Here is a 26,935-nt window from a genome sequence, read left to right on the forward strand (position 1 = left end):
TCAAGGGGCAGAGGCAGGATAGACAGAGCAGCCGATGTGCTGTGATGGCACATTCTTGTCCAGAGGATGTTTAGGACACTTAAACACTTAAACTCAGGCAACTGTGGCAACTGTGGCCTCAGATCCACAGAGAGGTCCACTCCCATCCACTCTGCACTGTTCCCTGGTCCTGATCGTGTGGGCATAAGCCCTGGAGATGATTGTGTGCTGTGTAGACAAGGCAATTCTATGTTCATCACGTGTGTGCCTCCTAGAAACTGAGGGAAGCAGATAATACAGGTTACCATGTTGTCCACTGTGGACTGGTTGCTAATCTTTAAATTACAATTCAATACAATTCAAGGTATTGTCTTTTTTTTAAAAAAAAGAACTATTTTATTTCATTTACTATCATTGTTATTTGTTAAATTTGACCAGAGAGAGAAAGGGAAAGTAGGAGAGCAAGCCTCTAGGTCCAGAACTCAACCATGGTTGGCCTTGTGGGAATCCAGCCCTCAACCACCATGCCACCTGGGGGGTCCCAGTGTTGTCATTTGTAACACCTCTACGTGGAGTTCTGTTGTTTACTTTAGCGACTATCAAGCACAGCAGAAACAAAGGGAAATACTTGCCAAGTACGAATACTTTGCTTGGTAGATCGAATACAGCTAAAGTTGTAAAAATGACTAGGAATATATAAACAATGAAACTATATCTTTGACTGGAATGATTAATATATAGTGTATCCATGCTGGGAAATCCCATGTTGTATTCTGGTAAAGATGTATAGTTATCAAATGTAAAAACAAGAAAATAGGCAGATGACATAGCAGTTACGTTGCTGGACACCCACATGGCCAACCATGGTTCGGGTCTCGGACCCAGTGACTTCAAAATCACACCAGGCACATGTATGCACATTCCCAAGATTCTGGGAGGACAATGGAGGAGAAGGGATTGTGGTGTGGTCATCTCCCCTGGTGGGGGGGGTGACTTCTCACTTTCTCTCTCACTGTTTCTCTCTCTCCAGTGAGTGCGCATGCCCTAAGACAAAAACCTCTTAAAAATGTTAAAAAATAAAATATATAGATTATGAAAAGTTCTATTTTTTTTCTCAAGATTAAAAAAAAAAAGAAACTAAAAAAAAAACCTGCACTTGGACCAGACTGCCATAAGAAAGATAGATATTCCAAAGCCATGTGAGTAGTGGTTTTCAGGCAGAATTAAATGTCTTTTTTTAAAAAAAAATAGCATTTCTGCTTTATTGTTAGAAAGATAGATATTCCAAAGCCATGTGAGTAGTGGTTTTCAGGCAGAATTAAATGTCTTTTTTTTTTTAAAAAAATAGCATTTCTGCTTTATTGTTCTGATATATCTATAAGATCCTCCTTTTTGGGACCAGCAGTTAACGTAATGGCTATGTCACTGACTCCCATGTAGTCAACCACAGTTCAAGTCCTGGACCCGGTGGCTTAAACTCACACCGGCATCCTGAGAGAATGGAGGAGAAGAGATTGCAGTGTGGCCATCCCCCCTGGGGGGTGATTTCTCGCTTTCTATCTCTCTGTCTCTCTCTGTCTTTCTGGCGCACACATGCGGCCTATAGCAAAAAACCTCTCAAAAACAAAAATAACAAAAACAAAAGATCCTCCCTTTTAATCATGTGTTGAAAGATACAAAGTTAAATATAAATGGCATATACTGGTTCATAAAATTAGCTAGAAAAATGGTAGTAAAAAGAATCTGTTTTGTTTACAAATTGAAGTAAGGAGTGCTATTAGAAAGTAGAGTTAGCCAGGATGGGATTGTGTAGCCACTTTTTTTTCCTGTCATATATCTTTCTAACTACTGCATAATGTGATTAGTAATTAAAACCCAAGGCTGAAATCATAAGTTTAGAAATGGAAGTAAAGAGAAAATAATTTTAAATAACTGACGTAAGTTGTTTCTTCTTTTTTAACTTTGATTTTAGACATCGATGAATGTTTACAGAATGGCCGGATCTGCAATAACGGGCGTTGTATCAACACCGATGGCAGCTTCCATTGTGTGTGTAACGCTGGCTTCCACGTTACCCGCGATGGGAAAAACTGTGAAGGTAATAGCAGCCTAGCAGTAAAACAGTGTTATTCCTTTTCTCCTATTGCAGTATCAATATCAGGAGTCTTTAATAAGCCCAAACCAAAACTTGTGTTCAAAATATCAAATATATATCACATATTGTTATCATGAAGGAAAACCTAATTTTCTACAATTTTTGTATTTTGATTCGCATTTGTCTGTGTCAGATAACATTTTAATGCACAAGGAGCTCTTGTCATATAAAGATCCCTGGTTCTATTGAATCTCCTGTAGCCTACGCATCGCGTCCTAGTTTTATATGCTTAGAATTTGTATATTTTTTTAATAGGGCACACCTCAACCCTTATATTCTGTAGTTACTTAAAATTCTTCTGTTTAGAGTGTCTCCCTATTAATAAAATATTACTATCTGATAGTTTATAGTGGCAGATACTAGTATCTGAAAATGTAAAATTTGTTTGAGAAGAACACTATTAAGAACCAGCCTTTTAAATTGATCCTTGAATTAATCAACTCCTTTTGAATTGAACTGCTTCAAACATTTTGTTTTTTTCCACTGTCCTTTTTTCCTAAATGTAAAATATGACTATCATTGATGAATTCCCACCTCATAGACCTTCAGCAAAAAAAAACAAAGAATGCTCCTATCATATTTCTCAACATCTTTGGGAGAGATTCCCAAGAATCTATTCATACATTAAAAGATTGTCAAGACTGTTCTTAGAAACATTTTTGGCAGAATATTATCTCAGTGATTCAATTTGAAAAACTTAATGCCAAAATTCCCTGTCGGGGTAGAATCTTATTTTTTTAGAAAAGGAAAAATCATAAATTATCTTGGTCTGGCCGAAGCCTGTAACTAAAAACACACCAAATCTAGAAGAGCAAGTGCCTCCCAAGACAGCTGTAATACTAAACAAAATAATGTATGTTAGAAATTGAAAGGACTGGCCAGGGATAAGGGTTCACCAGTAAGATGATCTAGGAATCCTAAAGGCTCCTTGGCATGGCCATAATCCATAGCTCACTCTTCCATTTTAAAAATCCATTTTTTTCTTACCCCTATTTAAAATGGCCCCAAACTCCAAGCTGTCTTCTGGTTTCTACTTTTTAAGAATCAAGATGTAGCCCAGATAGATTTCAGATTTCATTAGTCTTGCGTTTTGATTTTATTTTCATTTTCAATGTATTAGGAGTAATATGAATCTGTGAAATAAATCTGCCCACCAAGCTATCTCACTTTTCGGTTCATAAATTACTATTCCTAGAAAGGATTCTGAGTTCTTCTATTGAGTCAAATTTCATGTGTATGTGTGTGTGTGTGTGTGTGTGTGTAGTATGTATATATAGTTATAATGGTACCTTAAAATAATCTCATATATACATAATAAGATGAATATAAATCAATTCTGGACCCACAGTTTGCATGCATTTATCATACATGAAGAACTTGAGAGCCATATTTCATATGGCCCCTCTTCTCTTGGTACAATATAATGTGGGTGAAAATGAGCATTATGCTATAATAACAAAGAACCGCGAAGACACAGATGTCAGTTCATCGGGGCTGACTCCCTTTGTATGCTTGCTGTCCTGGTCCTAAGCTTGTCCTTTGCCTCCTTCAGACATGGATGAGTGCAGCATACGGAACATGTGCCTTAATGGGATGTGCATCAATGAAGATGGCAGTTTTAAGTGTATTTGCAAGCCTGGATTCCAGCTGGCATCGGATGGGCGTTACTGCAAAGGTTTGTGCTGCAAAACTCTAAATTATGTTCTTCACCTACTTTTGCTGCTCTCGACATTGTTTAGAGGCACCACCTTTCCTTCCTATTTTCCCCATTTTTAAAGTACCCCTCATCTGGCTTGGGAGACCTGAATTAAGTCCTGCTTTGATTGAGTTATCCAAAGACCTCTGGTTTACACCCAGAAGCCCGCTCTTATTTTAGAGGAAGTACTGGGGGCCTTCCCACCCGAGCCTGAAAGGCTGTGTAGGAAATAAATAAAGCAAACTGCCCATCGGCCCTCCAACAGATGTGGGCGTCTCTCCAGATGTGCCTAGTTCTGCCTCTTTTTTCCAATTGGGGAGGAATGGCAGTTAGGCCTCTTGATAGTGATGATTTGCCACCTGGACAGAACCTTGTAGACTCTTATTTGTGGTGATATCTTTCTGATAATTTTCCCCTAAGTATCCCAAGAAATAGGACGTGTTTCATCGATAATTTATTTAGGTGTTACCGAGTAACGTAAGCAAAACGGGATACAGGACTAAGCAGAAGAAGTGCACAAACCAAGACCCATTATTTAGCTTGGTAACTTTTGAAACACTCTCATTGCTTCAGGTGTTGAAGCAAAAATGTCTATTTTTATTCGTGTTGTTGACAACCAAGGTTTTAAGAAAATTCATCAGATAAAAATAAGGGCTAAATATCTCCAGCTTTATACAGTCAGGGATGAGTGACTCCAACTCGTGCACTTGAGTCCAAGATCTGAGTTGAAAGCAGACTTCTCATAGAACCTCATACTCAAAACAGGTCTGGGAAATCTGCTGAGATGCTGCACGCAGATCCTCTGTTCATAAGTGGAGGTCTTCTTGGTTGAGAAAGCAAGATGAAGTTATATGGTGCCTCTTCTCTTGAGTGCCCCTAGTGGACAGCTTTGGTAAAGATGTTGTGGAAGAAAGCCTTGCAGTATTCAGTCCTTGGCAAGATGTGCATTTCTCCAGGCTTGAAAGAGCTTCTAGGCCTTGGTTGTTTACCTACATTCTCTATGACCTTCACATCAATGGCTCTGAATATTGTACAAATCTGTCTTCACAGCAAGAGAAAACAGTTGAGTTCTTCAAATTTGAAGCAGGAAAATGATATCTGTACTTTGGAGTCCTCTGCTAGGGAGAACTTAAGTAGAAAGACAGGATTAACACATGGAAATAGTCTACAATGTAAGACAGCATAAAACAAAGTGCCAAACTGTGCAAATTAAGTGCAGCACAAATAAAAAAGAAAGGAGAAGGCAATGATTGCTGAAATATTTGGAATTAGGCTTCCAAACAAAATAACAGAAGGAAATGTGAAAGCCCCTTTGTGAGCAGACCTTTTGCAAGAACACATTCTCTTCTGGCTGATACACACAGCTCACTACGATTTACTTTTGTGCCCATAGTCTGCTGGTGACCCAGGCCACAGGCCCTTAGCATTAACTATGACCAATAGATAACACTATTTCAGAAAAGATATGATTTCAGAGGTGAAACAGGGTTTTGCAATCCTTCGCAATCCTTACCAATACCAATAGTCTCTTATCAATAACGCATGGTTCTATTCATTTGAAAATGCTGAGAATTTGAGGGCTTTACTCTGATGATAGCAGTCTGTCGAAAGGATGAGTGAGAAGGAGAAACAGATAGAAAGAAAGGAAGCTCCATAGCTCCGTATTATTACCTGTGTCTTCTTTTTTCCAGTGAACAGAGAATAGAATATACTCACTGTAATAAGGCTAACGGGGAGAAAAACGAAAGTAATTCCTTATATGCTGAATTTCTTCCTTGTCATATCTTTTCTCTTTATATACTAGGACAAAGTTTTCTCTTAGTCCTGGACCCTTAGTTCTGAGCCTACAAAGATGTGACTGTTGACAGATAAATCAACAATGCTAATTTAATGTCTGCAGCTAACTAATCTGATAAACAACATGAGCTCTCTCATTATCCTCTGACAGTTGAAGCCCCTTGCTCTAAGTAATACTATGCTCCTCTGAATCTACCTTTCAACTTCGTCCCCATTAGAAAAGCTTCGCGTTGCTCGCGTTGCTGTTCGGGTGGTCGTCTCCACTGTTTCACTGTTGGTCTCCACTTGAACAAAAAGATGACTAGAATAACGGAACCAATTTGAGTTCCTGTATTTAAATGTAATTGCTGTTTTAGATACAATCTGTACATGGAATCTTGGACTATTTGAATATATTTTGTGCCAAACAACACAAGCTAAGTAAAACACAGAGGTGTTTCACTCTCAATTTGCCTTTTTAAGGTCAGAAGAAAGGAAATAGTCACATATACCGGCTGTGTATTTTAAAAGGAGTTGTTATGAAATGACTTGCTTCTAAGTGTTAGATGTTTTCTAAAACACAATTTTGGTACTTTTTCTACTTCCCATATTAAGGGGGAAAATCTGTTATTAGTATGTGTCCAGTAAAGTCTTTTACTAGACTTCCCTAAGAATGCACATAAAATTCTATAAAATATTTCTAATGCTTAAGAGTAACTTTTCTTTGGGCCAGCCCTGTAGCCTAGAGGTTAAGGGATCTGGATCCCACATGGTTGATAGTGGTTCGAATCCCAGTCCAGGCAGCTTGAAAATATGTTAGGCGTATGTACATGTATGCCCCAAATCCAGACAGAATGGAGAAACAGGGGAAAAGGGAAATAGAGGAGAAAGGATTGTGGCTTAACTATGCCCTACAGGGGTGTGCTTCTCTTTCTCTCTCTGTCTCTTTCTCTGTGGTGAGCACACATGCCCTCTGGCAATTTAAACAAAAAAGGAATGATGACTTCTCTTGCTGGGTTCCATTTGCATGCAGTGTTATTATCAGCCAAGAATGGTCATCAAAATCACCTGTATTCATTTTCTGCTCTTTTTCTATGATATTCCGTCAAGGCCTTAGCTGTAGGTCTCTTAAATTAGGCACTTGTCCCCTATAACTGAGGCATGGGGGATACTGGAATGGACACCAGTCTGAGTATTGAAAGGAAAAGCTTCCTGTCTAGGTCAAAGATGCAATTTATTATTTCAGAAAGAAGACAAGACTGTATCTCAATGAGCTATTATTGTTGAGGCTGTGTATTACTTTTCATCTTCTCCATTCCCAAGTGTTAGAACATAGTTATAAACATGTTCTGATTTTAGGTTAAAGTCACTTTTTTTTTTTTTTTTGAGAGATTTTCACTGTAGGGCGTGTGCGCTCGCCAGACAGACAGAGAGAGAGATAGAGACAGAAAGCGAGAAATCACCCCCCAGGGGGGATGGTCACGCCGCAATCCCTTCTCCTCCATTCTCCTCTCGGGATCTTGGGCCCGCACGCACACGCGCCCGGCGTGAGTTTTTTAAGCCACCGGGTCCGGACACGAACCGCGGTCGACTACGTGGGAGTCCAGCGACATAGCCATTACGCTAACTGCTGGTTCCCAAGTCACTTTGTTTTTAACAAGTACCTCTTCCACCACAGATATCAACGAATGTGAAACACCTGGAATCTGCATGAATGGGCGTTGTGTAAACACCGACGGCTCCTACAGATGTGAATGCTTCCCTGGGCTGGCCGTGGGTCTGGATGGACGTGTGTGTGTCGGTAAGAAACCCATGGCTAGACTTGAGAGCTCACCCTCTGTTCATTAATAGAGCTCACCAATAATGAATGCATTCTACAGTAGCAGATAGGATAGACTGACATTTGCAGGATGACAAACCAACGGGGTTAGTTCTCCTTTTGTATAAATTGGAAATTAATTTAAGAAATAGAAAGATAAGCTGAGATAAATAAAAAACAAGGGATTCCCTAACTCTCCTTCCCCCATTTCTTCTTTAGTCAAATGCCATCCCTAATTATTTTCTCCAATCATTCTTAGTTACTGATCATCTTTGCAATTGGTCTGGATATGCTTATTATTTCATGGTGAACATTTTAATTAAATGTAGAAGGCAAGTATAGAATGCAAAAGACAACATGAATAATTCAGAAATATATATATATACATATACATATATATATATATATGATAATAGTTTTAGATGGGTTTATAAGAAATATAAAACTTGTCATGAAATAGGTATTAGTTTTATCCAAATAATTTTTAAGACAGATATTCAGTAAACTTTGAATTGGGAAAGGACCAGGCATAGCTAGGAACTCCCTCTGTCATAGTAAAGATAACACTTAGTTGACCAACATCTGCAGATTTATACAACGAGCCTTTTACAGATTAACTTTCTCCTTTTGGGAAAGCACACCTAATTCAGACATTCAATAATTGCATGTTTATTTTGGGGTGGGCCACATTTCTAATAAAGGTCTTATTTATTAGGGTGTGAGATTCAACATCTATCTATCATTCATTCAGCATTTATTAGGTGCCAGCGCTGGGTATGCCTGAGGAAGACAAAAATGAGTAAGCTGTAATTTCAGCCCTTAAGGGTTTCACAATTTGGTAAACCATAATGAGCTCTAGAAAACCAGAAGAGTCTGGCCTTGGGTTCCCAATGCTTGGAAACTGAATGTATTTTCATTAATCTTTTTTGGGGCTTTGGTCTTTTTCTTTCTGTTGAGCCCTACTACCAGAGGTATTCTCTGTTAGTTAGAGCAGAGACGATGGATAAATAAAAGCAACTTCAACTTTGACTATGGGGAGAGGGGGTTGATGGTGGTGGTGGTCTCATCTGTTTGAAGCGACCTTGTGATGACCGATGTGTCTTCCTGTTTAGACACACACATGCGGAGCACATGCTATGGTGGATACAAGCGAGGCCAGTGTGTCAAACCCTTGTTTGGTGCTGTTACTAAATCTGAATGCTGTTGTGCCAACACTGAGTATGCATTTGGGGAACCTTGTCAGCCGTGTCCTGCACAGAATTCAGGTATGTGGCATCGTGGAGATGCCCCTGTGCTGCCAACATCCTGCCACCCTCTGGAGTCTGTGTTTATGGAAGTGACAAAGAAAGATGACATTAGGCTTTCTAGGTGCATCAGATGTCTTCCCAGGGTCCTGGCAGAGGCCAGCCAGTTTCTCACCCCCCAGTGACATCCCCAAGTCCTCACAGTCATTTGGAATAGACAGTGCATTTGTGCCTCCCATATGAACTCCCCCACCTTGGTGACATCTGGACATCTGTGCTCTCTGCAACACCTACAACTTGCCTTGTTTTCTAAAGTAGTCTTGTGATGTTTGCATGTTGCAGGAACTATTGTAAAAGCATAATTGCATACAGTGTAAAAGTAAATAATTTTCAAATTACCTGAATATTTCCAACAGCTTTCCAAAAGGCCATTTGTGAATTTTGTTCATTCTACATGTTGATTATTCTATTCTATCTTAGAGGAGAAAGTATCTTTGTGCCATTGAGTTGGTGTGGCATAGAGAAAAGAGACCTGGTTGGGGAATCAGAATTCTGCTCCCCAGTCCACAGGCAGACATGTTATTCAAATGGGCTTTAGTTCTTGTGGATTTTTACTTATCTACAAAGTTTTCCCACCTCCTTCTGAAAAAATTTGAGATGACTTAATATATATAAACCAGAATAATATGGAGGAAGGATCCTTAGTCTTCTCATTTACAAATTAAGATGTCCTAGATAATCCTGAAGGTTCTTTCTAGTTGGAAGTTATTTCTATTAATACAGCAAAAACAACTTATTGAAATAAAAAAAATAGACTGACAGTATTTGAACACAATTTTAAGGTAACTTTGATGTCCAGTGTCTTAAAATAGAGTTAGACCTAATATGTAAAGCATGTACCTCCGATTGTTTTACATCTAAGATCAGTTCATTTTTTTGCCATAAGTAAAATGAGTTAGAACCTATATATATATATGTATGTATATATTTAGTTTGCTATAGGGCCCCTGTGCTCACTGTAGAGAGATAGAAAGAAAGAGACAGAAAGTAAGAAATCCCTCACCAGAGGGATAGCCACGTTGCAATCCCTTCTCCTCCATGCTCCTCTTGGGATTTTGGGCACACACATGTACTCAGCCTATTTTTCAGGCTGCCACGTCTGGGAACTCAAACCGCACAGTTGGTTGGCCATGTGGGATCCTTAACCACTAGGCCACCTGGTTGGTCTGAAGACTTTAAAAGAAATGAGAGATTCCAACAAAAAGAAAGAAACCTTAATTTTGATCAATTACTTCATCCAGTGAATAATATACAAATTATTATTTTGTATATGATCAGTTAAATACTTATTTGCAATATTTGAATTCCATGCAAATATCATTTTATCAAAAATACTTTCATGCAACTTTATGGTTGTATATTATTAATATCATCCTTTTGAATTTTGCCTTAATCTTTCAAGGAACTTTTCTTACATATTTTGAATTTATAAGACATATATGTATTTTGAAAACTGGTATGCAAGAGCATCGGCGGTTCATTCACACATTAAACGAGCGGAAGAGCCATGATTTAGAATCCAGAACTTTTGGTGCATATAGTTCTTTGCTTTGACATTTTCTGTTGGACCAAAGTGTATCTTCCAAAGAATACTTAAAACACATAGGGTGGGGCTGGCAGGTGGCATGGTGCCTAAGAGCACTGGACTCTCCCACATGGCCGACTGAGGTTTGGATCCCAGACCTGGCGGCTTGCTTTCTCACTTTCCCTCTCTCTCTCTCACTCTGTTCCTCTCTGATCAAATTAAAATGAATGAATGAATGAATGAATGAATAAATAAATTAAATGAAGTAAAACAATCCTTTAAACACACACACACACACACACACACACACACACACACACAGATAGGGGGAGTTTATAAAAAGACAACCAAAAGAGACCAGATTTCTTTCAGCAGTAAAACTTAGAGCATTAACTTAAGACCTAGCTCTACTAACTTCTATATTGGAATGACTTTGCACAGAAATGGTCCACATGTTCAAATGGTTTCATTTAGTTTGCTTTCTCCACCTCTTTGGTAGATGGAAATGCCAAATCATGAAAACTTTGATGGTAGGATATTCCTTCATCAAATAAATGAGAAACTTTAGCCATGCAACATCTCAGGTTCATCTTTGCACTATGCAAGTCAAGCAAGCTATATTGGAAGCTTTTCCTGGCTACGGAAGCTGCCTCACATTGCTCAGCAAGCTCTCTGTCCCCCTTGGCTTTCAGACAGTGGCATTTACTGCTCACTGAGATCAGTTGGCTAAACCCACGTGGTGCAGTCTGAGGACTGCTTGCATGAGTCCTCTGTACCACTGTCTCCACGACACTAGTGAGTTAGCTCAGCAGCTCCTTCCACTCACTCGGTACCTGAGCTGTGCACAATTATATGTTATCTCACTAAATCTATACAGCTACCCTGCAAAGTGGGTATCATTTCATTATCCTCCAGTTATAGGAGAGGAGACCAAGAGGACTTGCTCTCAAGATTTCCAGCAATGAGCACAGTCATCCACATCCAAACCCATGGTGATATAAATTCACTACCAAGAATGGTTTAGCACCTGATCTTGCCCAAAAGGAAAATAGTGGTGACAATAATTTGCTTCCATTTAGGCCAAGAATTAGGCCAATAATTTAAATTATGTTTAAAAGTGCTCTTGAGGGACCAGCAGATGACATAATGGCTATGTCGCTGGACTCCCATGTAGTTGACCGCAATTCAAGCCCCGGACACAGTGAACTTAACTCACGTCAGGGGCATGTGCATGCATGCCCAAGATTCCAAGAGGAGAATGGAAGAGAAGAGATTGTGGCGTGGCCATCCCCCCTGGGAGGCGATTTCTCACTTTCTGTCTCTCTCTGTCTCTTTCTGGTGAGCTCACGCACCCTGTAGTGAAAACCTCTCCAAAAAATAAAAATAAAAAAAGTGCCGACCGTGGTTCCCAGTGGCTTGAAAATCATGCCAGGTGCGTGTGAGTGTGCATGCATGCCCGCGTGCCCAAATCCTGGAAGGAGAATGGAGGAGAAGGGATTGTGGCATGGCCATCCCCCCCGGAGTGATTTCTTACTTTCCTCTGTCTCTGTCTCTTTTTGTCTCTCTAGTGAGCACACACATCCTAAGGCAAAAACCGCCCCCACCCCCCAAAAAAAATCACTTAAATGCCAGAGTAGGTGCCCTCATGTTTCTGTAAGGGGAGGTAGAGAATTTGCAGAGAAAAATAAGAAAAAGTTAAGAACTTGATCGTACTGAAAAAACAGCTAGCAGAGAGAAACAAAATCATTCCCAAGGTGGTGGGAGAGAGTTTTATTAACAGTTAAGAAACCACATTTTAACAGACACATTTCACTGTAAGTGTAAAGTGTTCCCTGGTGAACAAAATCGAGTTATAGGAAAAACACCTTTTCCGAAAGTGCTTTGCACCAGGAGTTGCTAGAACTTGCCTATATCCTTACAAGCCATTTTCCTCGGTGATGCAGAGCCTTTAAAATGGGAGCCTGGTGTAAAGGTGACTCCCCCAAGAGATGCCTCTTTTTCCGTTACCACTTTATTTCGGTTCTCCTCACTTTGGAGGAAATGATGTGTGCAAAGCCACGGGCAGGAGCGACCCATTCTGCAAACAAGGGAATCATTTACTATCTGTTAATTTATTGCAGCGGAATATCAGGCACTCTGCAGCAGTGGGCCAGGAATGACGTCAGCAGGCAGCGGTAAGGCTTCCTTTCTGAATTTACTACCTTGAGCATGTGCAGAGGCAGCAGTGGGACTTCCTGTGGGTTTCTAGTCAATCTCTTATACCAGTCTGGCATGACCCCTTCTCTGCCCATCTCTGCCTAACGAATCTGGGACACCCAGAAGCCCCCATTGGCAGAGCAACTGTGGCGCAGGGGTCCTGGGATTGCAGTGTTTGGGTGTGGGATTTGACTACTGAAGGGGGGTGGCACTCTCACAGGGTGGTTAACTGGGGACTATGAACAAGAAAAAATGACTGTGGTATCTCATTCTTGAGGGCAGCCTGACCTTCCTTTGAATCTTCTATTACCAAGTCCCATTCAGGATTATGAGCTGGTTGAACTGTTGTCCATTAACATTTGAATGGTTCCTGAACTGTCCAGGGCTTCATCATTACCAGATAGCAATAGGGAGGCTTCTTGTGTTTTGGATAAGCAGTGATGGCAGGTTGCTGAGGTAGGTGAGCATTAACTATTTTAGTGTAGGAGTTAGAACTAGAGATATATTAGTGCCATAAAAATAAAGTCAGAAAGGAAAATTGGAACAAGTGTTAGAAGGACAAGAAAAGTGAATCAGTCATCTTATTAATATAAGACTAAACCATTTGATTGAGGAGAGTTCTGAAAAAAGACTGGCTGAATTGATTGTTGGTTCATTCAGCGTGATTCATTTCATCATTTTGTATGGATGAAGATGGGGAGGGAATGTTTGGAGGAGGAAAGAGGAGAAATAAGGAAATTTATAATAACTAAGTTAGTGGGAATAAGTAAGTACGACAATGACTAGTAGAAGAAAAAAAAAAAAAAGAAAGCCCTAATTAGTGAGAATCAGGAATCAGGACTTGAGACTATCCCTTCACAGACTGTAGTTGTAGGTCGCACCTGACCATCCTTGCTCTCCTCAGTCTGTGGGAACACAGCAGAGGGAGAGTTCAGCTTCTTCCACAGAGTAGCCAGAGCTCTTTCAGAGCATGTGGTGTGGGAGCTGGCTTTTGACCAAGGAGTAGTTCTGCTTCCAGAATTCCTGATGTAGTAGGAAGGGCACTCATTGTATGCACATGGAAGATTGAAAAGTTTGGAGAAAATAAACAAAAGATTTCCATTTTGATTTCATCTTGAGGATGTTTTTAAACCAGAGGTAGGACATAATCATCTCGTCTTGAGGATGTTCAGAATGCTGACCCAGAACAGCCATGGTAGTGTTGGCTGGTAGACCCTGCTGCTTGGCAGACTGGGGGCCACATGGGAGGACCTGGTTCGGTTTCTAGCTTATCCTAAAAGCCAAGAATGCCTGTAGTCCCGGCTACTCAGGAGACTGAGGCAGGATGATATAAAGACCATGAGACACTGGTTAAGACACTGTCTTGAAAGAAAGAATGAATGAATGAATATTGGCAGCATGGAAGGTGGACTGAGAAGGAAGGCAGGTGACAAGAACAGTTATGGAGCCTGGGACTCTGTCCTTGATCCTCTTTTCATCTTGGTGTTCAGACCAGAAGAATTATAAGAGGTCTTCTTCAGCTTGATTAAGGATTGGTAATTTTGTAGTTCAGGGCAGATTCCTGCTTCCTCTTAGATGCTGTGGAAGAAAGATTTAAGTCGGAATATCTTACAGTGAGAAAAGGAGATCAAACTTTCACCAAATGAATTTTTTTTCTCCAGGAAGTCCTGAGATTATTACATTCATTATAATGTCATTTTAACAGCTTATTTGATGTTCATTTGAGAATGTTATTGACTTTGAACTTTTTTGGTGGCATAGATATTAATGAATGTGCACTAGATCCTGATATTTGTCCAAATGGAATTTGTGAAAATCTCCGTGGTACCTACAAATGCGTATGCAATTCGGGTTATGAAGTGGATGCTACTGGGAAAATCTGTGTTGGTAAGAAGTTTCACCTGTTTCTAAGACATATCATGCATAAATCCACTCCTTGCTCTGCTTGGTAGAAACTGCTCTTGAGTAGCTTAGAGCACTGAACAATGGATGCTTTACACTTTGCATGATGGCATGGCATATATGTGTCTTGATTACCCAAAATTTACATAACTATATCTTGATAACTTATGAATGATTGTGTACCAGACTTATTGATTCTGAGCCTTTCTTACATGGCTATAAAGTTATTCCTATTTTTATTGAGAGAAAAACAGCTTTTCTATCATACTTTATAAATTTAATAAAGAAGATATGATTTATCTCTCTGCTTTTTGTTAAATTTAACAAGTATTATTTCCAATGCTCTATTAATCCTTAATGATGGTAACAGCCAGTAAATTCATAAATCATTACATTTGGAAGAAAATGGTAAACATGGGTATCATTATTTTTTCTTCAACATTCTCCAGTTGACTAAACTGGATTTTTTATTTTCTTTTTTTTTTTTGAGAGGTTTTTGCTCTATGGCGTGTGCGCTCGCTGGACAGACGGAGAGAGAGACAGAGAGACAGAAAGCAAGAAATCACCCCCCAGGGGGGATGGCCACGCCGCAATCCCTTCTCTTCCATTCTCCTCTTGGGACCTTGGGCACGCACGCACACACGCCTGGCATGAGTTTAAGCCACCGGGTCCGGGACACCAACCGTGGTCGACTACGTGAGAGTCCAGCGACATAGCCATTACTCTAATTGCTGCTCCCTGACTAAACTGGATTTTATTAAATGCTTTTTTCACTTTGTAGCATATGGCCGACTACCTCAGGTTTCCTGAAGCTGGGCTCCTAAAACCAGAATACTTATACCCATGGGGCTATGTCAGAATGTGTCAAAACCAATATGTAAGATGGCATATCTTTTTGATGTAGAGACAAAACACATTTCACATACAAGCAAATGTACTTTGGTGCAGCAGTCTCCAACCTTTTTTGGCACCAGGGACAACTTTATTTATGGAACAAAGTGGAGGTAGCATAGATGTTTTCAGGATGATTCAAGGGTGTTGGTTTTGTTATGTACTTTGTTTCTATTATTATAACATTGTAATATAAATGAAATAATTATAGAAATCGCCCTAATGCAGTATTTGCAGCTGCTCTCCAGTGCTAGCATCACTACCTCAGCTCCACCTCAGATCATCAGGCATTAGATTCTCATAAAGACTGCACAATTTGGAACCCTTGCATCAACAGTTCACAGTAGGTTTTGTGCTCCTATGAGAATCTAATGCTGCTGCTGATCTGACAGGAGGCAGAGCTCAAGCAGTAATCTAAGTGATGGGGAGTGACTGTAAATGCAGATCAAACTTTGCTCACTCACCCACCACTCACCTCTTGCTGTGCAGCCCGATTCCTATTGGACCAATAATGATCCATGACCTAGGGGGTTGGGGACCCCCACTTTAATGGAATAGAATAAAAATGAATTTGTTTTAAGAAAAATAGAAGACCTCAAATATATTTTTACCTTCTGAAATTCATTTAGGGCTTTGGAGTTAGGAGGTTCCTCTCTTCTGCCATCGGTGGTATTTTAGGAGCAGTGTTTGAAGGTATTGGTTTAAGATACTGCTCTAGGTCTTTGGAACATGTAATTATTCAGAGATAGCACAAATTGAAATAAACACAAAAGTTTTTTTCTTTCTTTTTTTTTTTCTTTCAACGCAATACATAATCTGACAAATACCAACTACTTGTTGAGTGCTGGACTCAACTATCCCCCATTCAGTCATCAAAGCATCATTGTATGTTCTGACTGAGAAGGCAGTTCCCTATTCTCATATGTCTATAGGCATTGTGCTATTTTATTCCCCATGTTCTTTAATTTACCACTTGAAGTCTTCTTGTGCCAGGGACCCTTTTTGGAAGTATTTAGCATTCCTTATGCCACTTGCATAGAATGTCTAGTGTGCAGTGTACTCAGACAATATCATAACTTCATACCTGATTTTTCCATATTTCAAGTACTTCATAACTGTGTTGCTGATTTAAGTGTATTTACTTCCATGAACTATGCAGTCCCCTGGTGCTAAATTTGTGTATCCTCTATGTTAAGGCTACTAACCTGTCAAGTAATAATCTAATCTCTGCTCTCAATGAGCAAAGCATTTCTTACAAATGTCTAGCCTATATGGTGGGCTGTGTGATGCAATTTAGCTCAAAGAGGTGAATAAGCTGCATAATTGCTGTATTTCCTGAATTATCCAAGTCCTACATACATTACAATTGGGTTTTCATTCAGACAGCCATATTTTGCTGAAAACAGAGTTTTCCTCAGCTCTCTGAATGGCAAGTCTAAAATCTTCTTGATACTTATAAACTCTATATATTGTCTTATACTTTATAAACATAATTTGAGACAATTTAAATTATTCTAAGGGATAAACACCCTTTCTGGAACTAACACATATCTCAAAGATGGACCACATTTTCTAAATATTTATGTAGTTCCTTAAATCAATAAGACTAGTCTCTTTGACACAATGAATCAGTTATATACAGATAAATGATTTCCAGCAAATCTGTAATTTCTTCCTGCTAATAAATAATTGAATTAAATGGTATCGATTAATTTAAAGTTTTGTAGATCTCTAGTTCAGATAAACAAGTCCATCCTCTGTTTTCCTAAAATTAAATAACTTAGGAAAAAAAAAACGAACAGCGTATAAGAGTTTTTTGGGTTTTTTTTAGGCTTTTGCCATAGGGCGTATGCATTTGCTAGAGAGAGACAGAGAGGGAGAGAGTGAGAAATCACCCCCCACCAGGGGAGATAACCACAGTGTAATCACTTCTCCATTCTCCTTTCAGGATTTTGGGCATGCATTTACATGTGCCCAGTGTGTAGTTTCAAGGCACCAGATCCAGGACTTGAACCATGGGTGGCCATGTGGGAGTCCAGCACCTTAACCACTATGCCACCTGCTGGCCTCAGTAGTTTTATTTCTTCACTTGAATTGATCATATCATTATAACTTTGAATACCTAAGCTAGAAGAGCAAAAAGTTGGGTACAGGGATGAGCTCTTTTAAATGTTCGTTTTTGTTGACTTCTCAGATATTAATGAATGTGTACTGAATAGTCTACTTTGTGACAATGGACAATGTCGAAACACTCCTGGAAGTTTTGTCTGTACCTGCCCCAAGGGATTTATATACAAACCCGACCTAAAAACCTGTGAAGGTAAACCATTTTTTTGTATTATTATGTACTTTACTGTCTTTTGGAATGCCATTAAAAAACTGTGAGAATAAATGTGTTACTTGTGTTTTAGACAGTTATGCCAAGTAGTAAAATTCTTTTGTATATTTGATAAGCCACTGCTGGTATTAACTTGAAGTTGGCATTTTACTTGCAATTTATTTTGCATTTAAATGTCTTTAAATGTATTCATTTTGAATTTGCTCACAATTGGCATTTTATTTCCCATTATGTAATAGATGAAGAAAATATTACGTATTTGCTATTTGAATTAGTGATTCAGAAATCACATATACATTTGTTCTGCATTTTATGAATGAAAAGACTCAGTCTAATGCCCATCTCTATTATGTACTACAGAGATGCATTCAGTTACTATTTTGGTCTTTCTAGTCTAGAAAAAATGATTTGGGCCAACTTTACTATTGAAAGAAGAATATATGATAGCAGTTGAGGCCAAAGTTGAAATACTTATTTATGCCCCAGACCAGCTTTTAGCAGTAATGTAGACCTGTTTTTGTTTCAGACATCGATGAATGTGAATCAAGTCCTTGCATTAATGGAGTCTGCAAGAACAGTCCAGGCTCTTTTATTTGTGAATGTTCTTCTGAAAGTACTTTGGATCCAACAAAAACCATCTGCATAGGTATTTATCTTTCTGAGGCTGATTTGTCTATGTTTACCAACGCTGTCAGATTTAATGCCAGCTTTTACCGCAAAAGAATTTCAGTAGAAACGAACAGCGTTATTCCTTATTTCACAGAGCTATTCTTGCTGAAATTCCTATGTGCATGTTTGAATTGTTGACACAGATTCTGTCCAGTGTTTATTAAGTATTATTTCCTCCTCTACAGAAACCATCAAGGGTACTTGTTGGCAGACTGTTATCGATGGGCGGTGTGAGATCAACATCAACGGAGCCACCTTGAAGTCTCAGTGCTGCTCTTCCCTCGGTGCTGCCTGGGGGAGCCCATGTACCCTCTGCCAAGTCGGTAAGAGAAATGAGTACTGCAGTTCCTAACCCATCCTGTTAGTCTCTAAAGGGGAAGCTCAGTACTTCACTTAGGTTCACGTGGGAACTTGAAAAGATTCACTTCGAATGACCTCAATGCAATACAATGGGACTTCAGAAAGTTCAGAGAAAATGGAATTAAATTATGAGTTTATTTTGGGGCAAAACATTTCTGAAATCCATACACAGTTTTCCCCTAGTATTCATTTTCCATGAACTTTTTGAAGACCCTGCCCCCCTTATATTATTGCTGAATGAGAAATAAGAGAAATGTCAAAAATAATAATAGATGATTTCATTATTCTTTTCTATGTCCACTTTGTAATGTGGTGAGATTCTGTTGCTTCCCTGGGAGACCAATTCCTAGTGACTTCCTCAGGAACCTCAGAGTTAGGGGCCCAGAGCTGTTCTCAAATACACGTTTTTCTTCCTAAGAGCTAATTGATGAAAAACAAAAACAAAAAAACAACCAAAAAAAGCCCTCAGTATTCATGACTAAACGCCGTAAGGATTTCTGCTGAACTTTTAAATCTGTCAGAGAGTTGAAGTCTGAGAACTTCAATGTTTGGATATATCAATGTGTGAATTTATGTAGTGTGAATGCTTCAGGGCTTGAGGTCTCCAAATTCTGGACTGTGTTTTCCATATTCCTATTACATTAACCCTATAGTGTGATTCTTATTTTTAAGGTAATATCAATAGAGAATTTGAGATTTAATTTCCTTCTTGGCTGTCAGCTTAGCATCATCTATAGGTACCTTTGTGTCTTTGAAGTTATTTTAGAGGAATTGAGCTTATTTGAGAAGACATGTTATTACTCTTCTTCCTCACCTATGCAATCACAGAAAAGCTTTGTTATCTCACACTCATTCACAGCAACAGTTCGTGTCCCAGGTCCTCTTTCATGTTTCTTATACTGTGTTATAACTACAAAGTCTGGATATTGTTATCTCAAATTTGGTTTTAATTTGTTTGTTTTTGTTTTTTTACAGATCCCATATGTGGTAAAGGGTATTCAAGAATTAAAGGAACACAATGTGAAGGTATTTCTGATTATTTATAAACCATAAACTTCTATATGCACGAAGAATGCTTGTATTAATTTGGACTGGATAAAGCTGCCATGTAACTTCACAGTGAAGAATATGCAACAGAGGAAAAAAAAATAATGAGAACTGCAGAACAGAACAGATGTTAATTTCACAAGCATATATGTGCTCTTGCCAATTTCACTTTACTGTGGCCAAAGGATAGGGTGGCTGAAACTTGTTTTAGGCTGATCATAATTTAGAATGACTACTTTCAAAATGTTATCTACCCAGAAGAGAAAATCAGGAAGTTTTGCATGCGACTGTAAAGTTTGCATTTTTCTTAGTTTGTCCTGGATTTTTTTGTTTATTTATTTTCTAGAATGGATGATTTAGGAAAACGCATGTTATGGCTTCTTTTTTTGAAAGTCTATGTGGATTCCCTCCAGTTTGCTATGATTCTCATGGAGTCCCAGATACACATAGGTCATGGTGACTAACACAACCTGACATGACACAGCAGCTGAAAAATTTTAAAAACAGCAATTAGTCCCATATGTGGAATGAAATGAAGTTTTTCCCCTGCTAAAACAAAGAGGAACACTATAACCCCCACCCAAGGTCTCACTTTCCAAATGATGACTGAATCCTTTGGCCTTTCTCTGGTCCAGACCCACTGTGAATAACTTATCTGACCTTAGCAGCACAACTTGGTGTATAGTGGCCAGGACAACAAACCCGAAAAGGTAGAATCCACCATCTCTATTTATCTCTCTTACAAGGGAAGATTAAGAATATTTTCTCAACATTCCTGGCTTGGAATGGTATTATTTCTATACAGACATGGGAGGTGTGAATTTCTTAACAGATGCTTCTCTTTTTTGACATTGACAAGTAAGTGCCTTTCTATGGATTAACTTGATGGTGAATATTTTTCCAAACTAAGTTCAAACAACATTAAGTTTCATCCTTCATTAAAGAAACTGGGTAGGATTGGTACATTGGAGAGAGATTGGATGAATGATGAATGAATGAACACAAGTGTCTTCCAACTCTCCTCAGTCTTAAGCATCAACAGAATAGCCTGAGACCTTTGCTGAATTACAACTAGTTATACATTTTCCAGAGACTTCTTGCTACTTCTCGAAAGATACTCTTGACTGGCTCCACATATTCCTCAGTGGGATTTTTGTCTGTGTTCACCTTCAAACTTCATTTTTTGCTAGTTTGAAAGATCAGATTTCTGTTTATCCACTCATTTCCAAATATCCAGTCTCATTAAGCTTACCTCCCCTGAGGTGTTCACAGTGACCAGAGTCTTCCCTAAGAACTCACATCAGTTCTCTGTCTCTACAGCTCAAAAGTTGTGACTTTAGACTGATGGAGAACCTCTTACATCTTTAGTAACAGGTGGTCTCAGTCTAACTGTTACTCAGACATCTTAGAAATGCTACATGAGCTATTTGGAGGCAGACTAGTTTTGTGAACTTATCAGGTTCAGGTTCAAAACAGCCTTTCTGTTGCGAGAATAATTATCTTCATAAGTGGAGTGAATGAGGTAGAGGGATGTTATACAGATATATTAACTTCATGCTCTTTTTTTTCTTTTTAGATATAGATGAATGTGAAGTGTTCCCAGGAGTATGCAAAAATGGCCTGTGTGTTAATACGAGGGGATCATTTAAGTGTCAGTGTCCCAATGGAATGACTTTGGATGCCACAGGAAGGATCTGCCTTGGTAAACACTGAACTCATTGTTTTTCTGCTAATCATTTCTTGAATATTATTAAGAACTCAGTTCAGAGAGCTGAACATTTGGTTCCAAATACAGACACTCCTTCACCAATGTAGCATTTCCATTATGATGGAAAACAGGTAGTTTCCTTGACAACAAAGCCTTCCTAACTCAGGCTTTTTGTTTTCTTTGCATAAAAAAGCAGAGTATGTTAGCGAGGAGAAACTTTACTCCTTCGTTTCTATGTTGATATGTTTAGTCCTTGTTGATATGTAACTATTTCTTAAATCACCACCGTCACAGTTCTTATTCTAGAGCTCTTACATCTGCTCCCAGATACCACCGACTGACTATAGGATACCAGGTTGATAGAAAGAAGGTTACCATTTGTACTGAATTGGAAACTAGCTCATGCCTTCATTGGGAACCTTCATTGGGAGCTCTTCATTGGGAATGAAGATGCCACCACTCTAAAGAGTAAACCCGAGGGATCCCTGGGCTATTGTTATTTCTAGTCTTAGTAAGATTCTCCATGTCAATTCCTGGAGCCCAAATGGGCTCATCAACCCTAATCATCTCACTCCAATGATTTGGAAGGAACTGGACATAGAACCTAGAACTCTGTAAGTCCTTCAAAAGCTACCCTGTGAGCTTGCAGTGGCAGTCAGTTTGCAATCCTACAGTCATGCTTGTAGGGTCTGGCAGACAAATTCTAGTCCTACTATGATAGTTTCTCACGATCAGCAGTATATCCTTTGGGTCTCTGGTTTCTGAGTCCATGACTCTGGAAATGGTGTTCAACTGCATTGTGTATCAGAAACCACATTACCTTAAAGAGCTTCTTTAGTGAGGACACTATAGGTGGTTAAAAGAGTAGGATGAAGTTAATGGATTTTGATCATTTATAAATTAGAACTAAAAAAAACTTTACATCTGGAACTCTATGGTTTGTATTGTTGAAGGGGAATTCAGAATCTAGGATATTTTTTGTTTGTTTTGATACAGTGACTCGCTATGTTGCAATCCCTCTGCCTTAGCTTCCTTAGTTGCTTGGACTGCAAGTGTATACCACCATACTCAGCTTATAGGGTGGGCCAGGAATCAAACTCAGGTCTTGCATGTGGCATCAGTACACCAAGTCGCAGCATCTACCAGTACACGTTACCTTAGCTGGATCAGAACCTAGAATATTTTTATAACTAAAGATGTCAGTTAATCCCATTCTGAGTCTTAGTTTCTTTGTTTTGGAGGATTCAACATTTAATGAGAACCTTCTTCCAAGTTCTTTCATTGAGAGATGCTTCAATGTTTAATTATGCTTTATTTAGAAATTATGCATCTAAATATAGGCAACCCAAATGCAAAGCTGCCCAAAGGCATTTGAAACATTTTAAGAACAGAGCAAGCTCAGTCATTTTAGGTGAATGGTTAATGGCCACAGTGTAAAGGAGAAAGAGAAGGAAAAATAGCACTTGCATTTTAATTATACTTTACAATTTTCATATGCATAATCTCACTTGAGTTTCACAGTCCCTCCTGGGAGAAGGGTGCACCATCATTTAATCAATGTGGACCTTTGGGTTCAGGGTAGTCATTTGTCTAGAACAAACAATTTACTTGCAAAAGTAAACCAAAATCCCAGTCTTCTGGCCTCTGGTCTGTTAGTCTTTTTACACTTCCTCATAATTCCATGTATTTGAGGTAGAGGCCGGAAGTATCTCACATGTATCCTGAAGAATTTGCACATAAGCTCATGTTCATGTGTCAGAAATATTTGAGAAGAAGAATGAATGGCTTCCCTTTGCTGTTTAGCTTTCATCTCAAGAAGGGTGGTCCTTATTCCAGTGGGTCAGAGCCATAGGTGGTTAAGCTAGCTCAGACATGCCCCAGTGATGACGAGAGCAGTTCGCTAGCCAGAAAGGAGAAGCCAGGACATCATGGAGCACCTGCATTAGTGATAGGTAGGTCTGTTCAGGGAGAGAACATCTCCCCAAGAGCATTGGAAATGTCTCTGAATACTTCTCCTTTTGTAGGAATATCAGAAATCACCTGAAGTTGACGGAGAAGGTTTCACAAATAGGACATGCAAATAAGGGCTGACAAAGAGAAGAGAGTCTTTGTTAGGCAGGAATATTTACCACATAGTCTGGGTTCTTTTGAGGAAAAAATTTAATTCCAGTCCATAAGTACATAGAAAATTTTGCTGTGTGTTGTCCTTTGCCTGACAAAACGTTGGCAGTTGAGGCAGTGAAAAGAGAGTAGCTCTCCTCAGCCTCCCTGCATTCCCTCTGACAGACATCCGCCTGGAAACCTGCTTCCTGAGGTATGAGGACGAGGAGTGCACCCTGCCTATTGCTGGTCGCCACCGCATGGACGCCTGCTGCTGCTCCGTCGGGGCTGCTTGGGGTACCGAGGAATGTGAGGAGTGTCCTGTGAGAAATACCCCTGAGTATGAGGAGCTCTGTCCCAGAGGACCCGGATTTGCCACAAAAGAAATAACGAATGGAAAACCTTTCTTCAAAGGTACCATGTTTTCAGTGGTTGATGGTTTCTTATTTTAGACCAACTGGATGAATTTTCATGACCCCAGAAGGACAGTGACTATCATCAGTGTGATCATCCCTTGCTTACTGCAGAGTAGATTTTAGCTTTCTGAAGTATATATTGCACACTGCTCGCTCTGTGCTAGATGTATTTTTCCCCTTCTTCTCGGAATTTCCCTTGCCTTTCCCATCTAGCCATTAAGCAGTGGATTTTAATACTGTCATAAAACAGAAATCAATGAAAGGAAAATCTGCTCACATGTTAATGCCATCTGCTAAAGCCATGTGATGGGACCGTTTCATCAGCTGATTTGAAGAATCCATATCACTGCCATCCACCTGACTATAGACGATGAAGGACAGGGGCCTTGGCAGGTGGTACCCAGGTTAAGGTGGCTGGATCCCACGTGGTCACCTGCATGGTTCAGACCTGGTGGCTTGAAAACACACCAGTCAAGACTCCATGTGTGCTCAAAATTCCAAGAGGAAAATGGAGGAGAAGGGATTGTGTCATGGCTATCCCCTCTGGGGGTGATTTCTCACTTTCCTTCTCTCTGTGCCTCTCTAACAAGCTCACGTACCTATAGCAAAACAAACAAACAAACAAGTAATTGAGATAATGGAGGGTGAATGGCCTAAGTGTGAATGGCCTGTGAATGGCAGGTCCTCTTTGTCCAAATACAGCAAAATTCATTTCTGTGGCAAACATACTCTAGTGATATACACTATTTCAGATATCGCTTTAGTTTATCATGTCATACTCTAAATTTATATAAAAAAATTAAAAGTTACAGATTTAGTCTACTTCTAGCTTTTTACAGTGACACAGAATTTGTTTACCTCAGCGTATGGAGAGAACATGGGTTACAGAGAATTTCGATAATGCAGAGAAGTCCCTGCTTATGTTTCTCCTTAGAGCCTTGCGTTGGTGCAGTTTTGCCTGCTGCCTCTCATGTTGGGCTTGGAAAGTCTGGACCTCGTTACTATAAGTCATAACTAAACCAACTCATAAAAGTAGGAAATGAGCATTTAAATATCACTTCATTATCTTTGCATAGAAAAGTGTAGACTATTTTTCTTACTTAGTGTTTGGTCCAAGAAGCCCTGAGGGTTAAAATTGTCCTGTCTGGAAAGACAGTTTCTGAAAGGTCCTCTTAAATGTTTCTTAAGAAAAAAACTCAGAAGAACTCCTAATTTGCTTCCAAAAGCTATAGCAATTCATTGCTGCTGACAAACTTAATAGTTCTTGAGATTTAATCTAACAGTTCTCTCTCTCATGGCATTATGAAGAAATAAACTTATATTCTTGAATTATAGGTATTACTATGGAGAGAACTTTATAAGGGGAAATTCAGGTTACAGTTTACATGTTGCACATACGCTGAGTCTTCTAGCACACAAGAAGATCTTTAAATTATATTAATTAAAGTTAATGATGTATAGTGTTGAGAAAATTTAATGAAAAAAAAATGGCATGGTAGTTAAGGCACTGGACTCCCACGTAGCCAACTGTGGTTCGAGTCCCAGACCTGGTAGCTTGCTTTCTCACTTTCCTCCCCCTCTCTCTTTCTCTGTCTGTCTCTCTCTGGTTGAATTAAAATAATAGTAATAATTAATTTTTAAAATAATGCAAATTATTTACAAATAATCTAAACTATAAATAGCATCATTGCAATTTTTATATTTTAGGTATATCCAAAAAGATATTCAAGAGCAGTAAATGTCTATCTCATTTTGCTACATGCTCCATTAATTGCTATGGAGCAATATATTCTAATGATCTTGTGCTTTAAGTATAGTCACTGGGGGGTTAGAACATTTTATTCTAACCCTGCAATGAATGGTTTCTCTCACTTCCTGACAAGATCCTTCTGAGAGCACTCCCTCAGAAAAGAAAAATCCACTTTGCAAGAATCCCCATTTCAGATTTTACCTCTAGGGAACCTGACTTAAGTCAACCAGTCTAGTCAACTTCTTTTTCTAGAAATGTTCAACAGAAACTCCGTCAATGTGCTGAGTCCTAAAAGTCCAGATAAACTCACTTGTTTCTTCTCTAATAATGCTTTCTAAAATGTAGACGTTTTCAAGGTTAGAAAGGTTTACCAATTGACATTTCTCTTGGATCATCATAAATTCTTTGCAGTGAGTATTGCCAAGACAGTAAGTCAGGACCCTCCAGCATTCTGGGTTTACAACGATGAGTACTGAGACCTCCTAACTGGTTGTCCAACCTTTTCTTTTTCCCCCCACATTTTGTTTTCCTTGAAGATATCAATGAATGCAAGATGATACCCAGCCTTTGCACCCACGGCAAGTGTAGAAACACCATCGGCAGCTTTAAGTGCAGGTGCGACAGCGGCTTTGCTCTTGATTCTGAAGAAAGGAACTGCACAGGTCAGTGAATGGGCCTCGAGGGGCGGGAGAGGGGCATGCTTTCAACCCCCTCATCTTTACCACATTGCCACAAGAATGCAGGCTCTCCTGATACTCAGCTGCCACCACTTGCTGTGTTTGTGCAGACATCGATGAGTGCCGCATATCTCCAGACCTCTGTGGCCGAGGCCAGTGTGTGAACACCCCAGGGGACTTTGAATGCAAGTGTGATGAAGGCTATGAGAGTGGATTCATGATGATGAAGAACTGCATGGGTAAGCCTCCTGATATCTTTTTCTCTTATACTGATCAGTGACCACAGACTTGCTCTAGGTCCTTCTGCTGCCCCAGTGCACCAGTCTCATGACCACTGAGTGAGGAATCCATCTGTAGCAGAGTGAGACTGCCATGCAGAAGGAATGAGGAATTCATGCTGGAAGCTTGTGGGTGACCTCACAGACCAGTTATGGGCCCTAGAGAAATGATGTCAATACCTAGAATAGGGGAGAGAGAACAATCCAAACATAAGCCGTAGTAGAGTACCCAATACATGGTTTCTGCTGAACATTTCTAGAAAAAGAAGCTGACTAAGCTGGTTGTCTTAAGTCAGGTTCCCTAGAGGTAAAATCTGAAATGGGGATTCTTGCAAAATGGGTTTTCCTT

At 39.5% G+C, this 26,935-nt stretch overlaps 1 protein-coding gene across 1 annotated transcript in view; it reads left to right on the forward strand.

Moving 5' to 3' along the window:
- The window catches only part of LOC102495054 (fibrillin-1), a gene marked incomplete at its 3' end in the record, with an annotated part of 283,471 nt that overhangs the window by 184,922 nt on the left and 71,614 nt on the right, over window positions 1-26,935 (forward strand). Inside the window, exons 13-26 of the mRNA XM_014584254.2 lie at window positions 1,952-2,077; window positions 3,687-3,809; window positions 7,285-7,407; window positions 8,538-8,690; window positions 12,375-12,428; window positions 14,212-14,337; window positions 17,438-17,563; window positions 18,108-18,227; window positions 18,436-18,573; window positions 19,586-19,636; window positions 21,234-21,359; window positions 23,652-23,879; window positions 26,168-26,293; window positions 26,419-26,547. Of these exons, the coding sequence (XP_014439740.1) occupies window positions 1,952-2,077; window positions 3,687-3,809; window positions 7,285-7,407; window positions 8,538-8,690; window positions 12,375-12,428; window positions 14,212-14,337; window positions 17,438-17,563; window positions 18,108-18,227; window positions 18,436-18,573; window positions 19,586-19,636; window positions 21,234-21,359; window positions 23,652-23,879; window positions 26,168-26,293; window positions 26,419-26,547 (1,749 nt within the window). The remainder of the gene's footprint in view (window positions 1-1,951; window positions 2,078-3,686; window positions 3,810-7,284; window positions 7,408-8,537; window positions 8,691-12,374; window positions 12,429-14,211; window positions 14,338-17,437; window positions 17,564-18,107; window positions 18,228-18,435; window positions 18,574-19,585; window positions 19,637-21,233; window positions 21,360-23,651; window positions 23,880-26,167; window positions 26,294-26,418; window positions 26,548-26,935) is intronic.

The sequence above is a fragment of the Tupaia chinensis genome, unplaced genomic scaffold (assembly GCF_000334495.1).
Source record: "Tupaia chinensis unplaced genomic scaffold, TupChi_1.0 Scaffold146140_1, whole genome shotgun sequence".
Lineage (NCBI taxonomy): Eukaryota > Metazoa > Chordata > Mammalia > Scandentia > Tupaiidae > Tupaia > Tupaia belangeri.